The 8,630-nt window shown below is 37.3% G+C and overlaps 1 protein-coding gene across 1 annotated transcript in view; it reads right to left on the minus strand.

The window, feature by feature from the left end:
* STXBP4 (syntaxin binding protein 4) overlaps positions 1-8,630 on the minus strand; it is a 197,973-nt gene that overhangs the window by 81,053 nt on the left and 108,290 nt on the right. The window contains exons 14-15 of the mRNA XM_004377907.2: positions 5,146-5,262; positions 4,280-4,329 (exon numbers count right to left, since the gene is read on the minus strand). Coding sequence (XP_004377964.1) covers positions 4,280-4,329; positions 5,146-5,262 — 167 coding nt within the window. The remainder of the gene's footprint in view (positions 1-4,279; positions 4,330-5,145; positions 5,263-8,630) is intronic.

Genomic DNA, 8,630 nt, shown 5'->3' on the forward strand with positions numbered 1-8,630 from the left:
TATAATATGTCTTGGTGACTTTCTTTTGGGATCTACCTTATGTGGGGTTCAATGAGCATTTTGGAAAAATACTTGTCATCTTTCACAATATCAGGTAAATTTTCTGCCAACAAATCTTCAACAATTCTCTCTGTATTTTCTGTGATCCCTCCCGGTTCTGGTACTCCAATCACTCGTAGGTTATTCCTCTTGATAGAGTCCCACATAATTTTAGGGTTTCTTCATTTTGTTTAATCCTTTTATCTGATTTTTCCTCAAATAAGTTGGTGTCAAGTGCTTTATCTTCAATCTCACTAATTCTGACTTCCATTGCCTCACATCTGCTCCTATGACTTTCCATTGAGTTGTCTAATTCTGAAATTTTGTTAATTTTCTGGATTTCTGATTGCTGTCTCTCTGTGGATTCTTGCAGCCTGTTAAATTTGTCATTATGCTCTTTTCCAATCTTTTTAATTTCCTCTATTGCATGTTCTGCTTTTTGCTTAATTTCCTTCCTGATTTCTTGAAGAGTTCTGTATATTAATCTTTTGTATTCTGCCTCCGGTAATTCCAAGAAATTTTCCTCCTCTGGAGAATTTCTAGAGTCTTTATTTTGGGAGCTTGCTGAGGCCATCATGGATTGCCTCTTTATGTGATTTGATATTGACTGTTGTCTCCGAGCCATCAATAAGTTATTATATTTATTTATTTTATGTTTGCTTACTGTGTCCTAGCTTCTTGTTTTGTTTTGGTATGCCCAAATAGGTTGCTTATATGAGCTAGTTTGATTATTGGCAGCTCTGAAGCTCTGATGTCCTGTCACCAAGTGGTTAGATCTGTTACTAGGTATGTGAGCTCAGGAGCCCGCCCACTCCTCGTATACAGATTCAGCTCAGGTGCCCAGGTAGATAGCCACCAAGTGTGTGGTGTAGGCTCTCACTTACAGTCCTAGACAGGCATGGGTGATTGGTGTAAGCACAGGTATCTGGCTGCATCAGAGGGATACACTCTGAGCAAGGCAGGGGGCTGACGGCCACCCCCGAGTGTCCAGGAGGAAGGCATGTCCCTGCTCCCTACAGCACATAGGTGGGTGGGTTTCGCAGCTGGACTATGAGCACCTAATGCTGTTGGCTGTAAGGACTAGGGGGCACCTCTTATTCTTGGGCCCTTATCTCAGGTGGCTAGGTGGCGTGGGTGGAGCCACCAGTCCTCAGGCCGCTGATGTGGGTAGGTGAAGACCCTGCTTAATGGGCAGAGCAGTGTCAAATGTCAAGAACCTGGCACTTCACAGGTGAAACCATTCAAGTTGGAGTTCCAGTATATACCGTGTTGTACTGCGGTAATGAGGGCCTACGCTGTTGAGATGGGCCCACACAAGTCTATGTAGGGGGAAAAGCACTCAAAGTCCATGGATCCTTTATGCCTGTACCTAGGCAAAGGAGCTGTGCCTTCTCTGGGTTCCTGGCTTAGGGGAGCTACCAGTTTATTTTTTCCCTTGTTTGTTAATTTGTTCACTCTCCAAAGCTGGGAGAATGGCTCAGGGTGTTTGATGGATCCTACTTCCAGCCCAGGGGACTTGGCAGTTACTGAAGCTGATCTGGGACCCAGTGCAGAGGAGGGAGTGGGGAGGTAAATGGGAGAGAGCTTTTTCTGTAAGGGAGGTGTTTTTGATCCACATGGTAGGCCATATGCAAGTACTTGTCTTTTGTTGAGGGCTGCTTCTCACTGGTTCTGGGTGGCTGAGTAGGCTCTCTCGCACTGGGTCTCTCCCAGTACAGAAAACACATCTCCTGAGCACCGCCACTCGTCTGCCTCACTGCTCACCCCCGAGCCCATCAGGCCTGAAGGGCTCAGGCTCTCGCCGGCTCAGGTCTGGCAACTCCTCGCTGCTTTGGAACCATCTCTCCTTCCCAATAATCTCTCCTTCTCCCTGTCACTCAGTATGGTTCCTCAACTGTGCCTTAGATGTTCAGGGATCCTAGACTGTCATATGTAATTAAGTCACTTGTTTTTTTGGGTCTTTGTTGTCAGAGGGTCCACCGGAAGCATCTGACTACTCTGCCATCTTGGCCCCGCCTCCTACGTATTTACTTCTGAAATGATCTCTTGCACACTTACACTTGCTGACCTTAAATATAAAACACCCTAGCACCCTTATATCACTTTATTTAAATGCAAACATTACCTGACATGAATGCATTCTTGTATAATTAAGAATGCAAGGTCTTACTGCAAAAAACCATTATGCTAAAACTTTTACTTGAAAAGAGACAATTTTAAATTGATGATAAAACCAGGATTATGTACAATTTATCTTCTTAAGCATGATGGTATTAATTCATAAAGAGAAACTACATCATCAATTCTCAAATTCAAATACATAGCCTTTACTCTGTGTAAAATGACCAAGACCAATATCGACTACAGAAGATATGGTATATTAAAAAGACTGAAATGTATTGTACTAGTGTTTAACTTTTTAAGACTTGGTGAAAAGTTGCTTAATGTAGCTTTTTAAAGTTGCCTTTTTCCATGAAGCAGTTTAAGGCAAGGGCAAGTTCTGGCTTTTAAACAGTCATTTTTAATGCCAAAACTTTGTAATTATTGGTCAAGGTCACAAGGAGATCAGGGGAGGGAGGAGACACCTAATCCATACAAGGAGTATGACTGCTGAGTATTTTAACATTCTTATTGAAAATAATCATCATGGAATATGCATAATTATAAACAGAATGGATGATAATAAAAAAGTCAGATTTCTTAGTTATAAGAGATAAAGTATTATATTAAATGAGCTTAAAAATGAACAACTATAGACAGTTCAAAAAATGTTATGTGGAAACCTACAATATAACAAGAATACAATGAATCATCTTCTTTTATTGAACTGTTGTTTTCAAAGTAAAGGGTATAGTTTTCTTATGTTTCTGCCAAATGTACATTGCTAGAAGTAGAAAACATATCAAGAACTAGTGGCAGCTACTACAAGTTGAAGAAAAAATTACTATGAACATGCATACACAGGAATGTTTCTTTTGTTTATATTTTTCATCATATATCAGAAAGACCATTAACACATGGTTTGAAGTAAATAAATCTTATTAGTATATTTGTAGCTCCTAGTAAGAAATTTGAAATCTGAAACATACTGTGAATAATAACAAGATATATTCTCTAAATATATTTTTTATTTATATCTGCTGAATGATAAAAATGAAAGAAACTGTATGAATATGTTTTTGCAAAATTCTGTTTACCTTAACAATTGATCTGCTGAGTTGACCATGACCCTTAGCAGTGAACTTGTGACTAGCAACTTTTATTCATACACAGTACGTTTACTTTAAGGAGCCCCGGTGGCACAGTGGTTAAGTGCTTGGCTGTTAACTGAAATGCTAGCGGTTCAAATCCACCAGCCGCTCTGCGGGAGAAAGATGTTGCAGTCTGCTTCCATTAAGATTATAGCCTTGAAACCCTACGGGGCAGTTCTACTCTGTCCTATAGGAATGCTTTGAGTAGGAATTGACTCGACAGCACCCAATAACAAAAACATGTTTAAAGAACTTCAGGTTAATCTCATCTTTAAAGAATTCCTGAGAAAGATATGATAGATGATTTCTACCTCCATTTTAATGATAAAGGACTGAATTATTGTTAGTTGCCTTCCTGTCCATTCTTCCTCATGGCGACCCCATGTGTGCAAAGTAAAACTGTTTCGCAGGGTTTTCAAGGCTGTGACCTTTCGGAAGCAGATTACCTGGCCTGCCTTCCTAGGTACCTCTAAGTGTTTCAAACCGCTAACCTTTTGGCTAGTAGTTGAATGCTCAATTGTTTGTGCCATCCAGGGACTCCTGGAGGACTGAGTAAATGTTACAAACCAGGTCCTCCAGTCGAGTCTGACTCATGGTGACCTCAAGTGTGTCAGAATAGAACTGTGCTCCATAGGGTTTTCAATGGCTGATTTTTTGGAAGTAGATTGCCAGGTCTTTCTTCCGAGTCACCTCTGGGTGTACTGAAACCTCCAACCTTTCAATTACCAGCCGAGCACATTAACTGTTTGTACTACCCAGGGACTCCATAAGGTTAATGACTGGCAAAATACCCCCAAATTTCCTTTGCAGAGATGGGACCAAAACAATGTGTCCTCACACCTATTTCCACAAGATATTAAACAATGACATCCAATAGAATATGTAGCATCTTAAGATCATTTAAGATATTTTAGTATTTTAATCATAATAATCAGATAAAAAATTTAATCAGTGGTCATACTCTGCAGAAAGCACTTAAATATTCTTACCTTAAATTTGATAAAGAAGCAGAATTATCAGAAAATACTTCTTGAAAAGCCTAGTGACAAACAAAATAGTGAAGAAGACAGGTAAGTTTGATGGTTTTATGTCTTTTCTTGCTTAATTAATATTTACAAACCCCATGTCCCAGTTGATTAAACAAGTGTTTCTGTTACGTGAGGAAAAAAAAATCAATTACACTAACATGTAATCCTACGCAAGAATACATATAAATATATTTCTTTAAGGGGTAAATATTTATAGAATAATATTTACATAGTATCAAGATTTTTAGGAAAACACTCATTAAAACCAAACATCAAAACCAAACAATAGTTTACCTTAACTAGTAAAGAATGTCTGCCTTGAGCATTGTGCTCTTTTAAGAACTATCTATATGGGATCAAACACAACAGCAACTCTAAAGATTAGGCAGGAAACTCACAGGGCAGTGAGTTTATGTTAATGGGGGAGGAACAACTGAGAAAAGGAGGATGAGAATGGTTGCACAGCTCGAAGAAAATAATCAATGTCACTGAACTGTACATGTAGAAACTGTTGAATTGTGTATGTTCTGTTGTGTATATTCTCAACAACAACAAAAATAAAATAAATTATTAAAAAAACCTCCCAAACATAGTGACTATTTGGGATCATGTTACCCTGTTTCAATTATTTCTCTTAATAATCTGTTTAATGTTAGCTGGTCTATTCATTATCTGTATAATTTTAAATCTGACAGTAGGCCAGCATTGCTGTTTTGAGCGCAGAGAGTGCTTCGTTAGTCACGAAAGAGTGTGGCATTTATCTATATGCCAGTTGCCTATTTGCTTCTTAAAAATGAACATAGCATAATAATAACAGGAAAATTTACCTCTACAAAATGAAGAAGTCTTTTAGTGGATGCTTCAAAAGTTTTACAAGCCATTTCTGATTTTCGCAATTGGCAGTCAAGTACTGCGATTCTCTTTCTTAAATCCTGAACACTTTCCTAGACAGAGATATCAAAAGAAGCATCTTACACATTTCTTTAATTTTACAACAGTGACTCCTATTTTCAGTTTTTATTAACTAATATTCAATATTACCATATCATTTACTTTCTCTCTTACTCTACGTATCTTCTGATTATGGCGGGGGGGGGCACTTAACCAATCGAATATTTAAGAGTTATAATACATAGGTATGCTGCAAGTTTTATGAGATAAGCTACCCACTAAAAAAAAAAAACATTGCCATTGCATCAATTCCAACTCATAGCGACCCTATGGGACAGAGTAGAACTACTCCGTAAGGTTTCCAAGGTTGTAACTCTTTATGGAAGCAGACTGCCACATCTTTCTCCCACGGAGCGGCTGGTGGATTCCATTGGCTGACCGTTTGGTTAGCAGCCGAGTGCTTTAACTACTGTGCCACAAGGGCTTCTTAGATAAGCTACATATTACTTTCTGTCAGCATCTGGTATGCCATGTTGCCAAAAAAACACATGAGAATCAACAAAGTAATATGTAGAGAAGCTTCTCTACATATTACTTTGTTGATTCTTACAGTAAAACATATTTTAATTAATTTATGGGTTTTTTTTTTTTTGCAACATAGCATACCAGATGTTGACAGAAACTCCTACCACTATGGCACAATTGTAAATGCTGGAGATATAATTATATATTTAACGTAATATAATCTAATGTAGAGCTGAGTTGGCAGGAAACTAAGGGAATTCCATGGAGGGTGAATGCACTGAGGTAAAAGAGCACTGCAGCCTAATTAGCTCTGAGTGTATATGTTGTTTCATCAGGCACAAATGGTAAACAAGGAACCTTTATGGGTAAAAGCAAGAAATAAACCTAAGAGAGGTAATCAGTGATTTGATTTTGGCTCTGGTAGAGTAGGTAAAAAAAAGTCTCCCCTGAATAATTCCTAAGCACAAGCCCCCACTCATGCAGATTTGGGGCAAGAACTTACATTATCTGTGTGGCCAGAAAATCCACAAGCTGGAAATTTAGTTTAAATTAGTCCTAGGCTGATAGAAGCAAGCACAAAACTTCTTGGGAGAAATATATTCTAAACTCAGATCTTAAAGAATTCCCATATATAAAAAATGTCAAAGAATATGACCTTACAATAAAAACAAACAAACAAACAAAAAACCCCACTAAATACATGAGGAAATAAGCTACCATGAATGAAAGTCAGCTGAAGGAAACAAATTACAGGATCATACCTATAAAGATAGCACATACTGGAGAGATGAGATACAGAATTTCAAGTATGTTTAATATTTTAAAAAATGAGGAAATTGAAAGTAAATAAAGGAACAAGTAACTATCAAAATTGATCCAGATTATATAAAATATCAATTTCTCAAAAAAAAAAAACAATAATTAAATTAGAAACTCAATTTATGCATTTAACATCATATTAGATAGAGTTGAAAAGAGCACAGGTTAAATGGAAGACAGAGGTAAAGAAACTTCTCATAATGGAGTACAAAGACAAAAATAGAAAACATGAAAATGAAAATAGGAGGTAAGGAAGAAACAGTAAGAGAATGATCTAGCATACGTCTAATATGAAGTACAAAAAAGACTCCAGAAAGAATGAAACAGCAATAGCTCAGGTTAATAGCTTAGGGTTTTTCAGAAATGGCAAAAGACACTGCTCCTCAGATTTAGGAAGCCCAATAAATCCCAAGCAATATGAACAAAAATAAACCCACACATCACTCATCATAGTCAAAATGCTGAACATCAAAGACAAAGACATCTTAAAATCAGCTAGAAAGAAACAACAGATTGTCTGCAAACAAATGACAAATTGATAGCTGACATTACAACCACTGAATAAAAACACTGAAAGAAATTAAATTCCAACCTAACACTCTAGAGGTAGCAAAAACATATTTGAAGAACATGGGTTCAAACAAGATATTTTTCAGACAAACAAAAATGGAGAAAATTTATTACCAACAGATCCTTACTAAATGAATTTCTAAAGGATTATTTCAGGAAAAAAGGAAATGATCCTAGTAAGAAAGTCTAAGATGCAAGAAGGAATGCTGAGCCCAGAAAATGGTAAAAGATAGGGCCTATCTAAACTAATGCTGACTGGGCAAAACAATAGTATCTAATATATAAGGTTAAAAATCGAGAACTAAAGTACTCACAAAAGTAGAAATTAAGTAAGGAGGGGATAATTGGAGTTATGTTCTCATGTGGTTACAATGTTTCGAAGAAGGGGGAAGATACTTATAAATTTTATAATTTAAGTTAAAATAGAATGTTAAAACAAAATTTTAACAACGTTAAAATTTCTCAGATAATCATTAAAAATTAGAAATAAGTTGGTAAATAGGCAAAATTAAACAACATACTGTTAAGGGATATATACACAAGCAGTAATATTATCATTAAAATAATTAATGCTAAATATAGGAAACTGGTTATCTCTGAGAGTTAAGGAAACCAACTGTCTTCTAGTCAATTCCAACTCGTGGTGACCCTGTAGAACTGCCACCTAGGGTTTCCAAGGCTGTAATCTTTACAGAAGCAGATTGCCACAACTTTCTCCTCCAGAGCAGCTGGTGGGTTTGAACTGCCAACCTTTTGGTTAGCAACTGAGTGCATTAACCACTGCACCACCAGGGCTCCTTGAGGGTAAAGATTGTTGTCGTTAGGTGCTTTTGGGGTGGCTCTTATTCATAGGGACCCTGTGTACAACAGAACAAAGCACTGCCTGACCCTGTGCCATCCTCACAATTGTTATGCTTGAGGCCATTGATGCAGCCACTGTGTCAATCCATCTCCTTGAGGGTCTTCCTCTTTTTTGCTGAGCCTCTGTTTTACCAAGGATGATATCCTTCTCCAGGGACTAGTCCCTCCTGACAACATGTCAAAAGTATGTGAGATGAAGTCTTGCCATCCTTGCTTCTAAGGAGCATTCTAGCTGTGCTTCTTCCAAGACAGATTTGTTTGTTCTTCTGGCAGTCCATGATATAGTCAATATTCTTTGCCAATACCGTAATTTAAAGGCTTCAATTCTTCTTCAGTCTTCCTTATTCTTTGTCCAGCTTTTGAATGCTTATAAAGCAATTGAAAACACCATGGCTTGGATCAGGCGCATCTTAGTCCTTAAAGTGACATCTTTCCTTTTTAACACTTTAAAGAGGTCTTTTGCAGCAAATTTGCCCAATGCAATGCGTCATTTGATTTGTTTTTTCTTTTTTTTTTTAATATTTTATTGTACTTCAGGTGAAGGCTTACAGAACACATAGTTTCTCATGTAATAGTAACACACATGCTGTTTTATGACATTGGTTAACAACCCCACAACATTTTAACCCTCTAAATTCTCAACTTT

Source organism: Trichechus manatus, unplaced genomic scaffold, assembly GCF_000243295.1.
Source record: "Trichechus manatus latirostris isolate Lorelei unplaced genomic scaffold, TriManLat1.0 scaffold00054, whole genome shotgun sequence".
NCBI classification, from domain to species: Eukaryota; Metazoa; Chordata; class Mammalia; order Sirenia; family Trichechidae; genus Trichechus; species Trichechus manatus.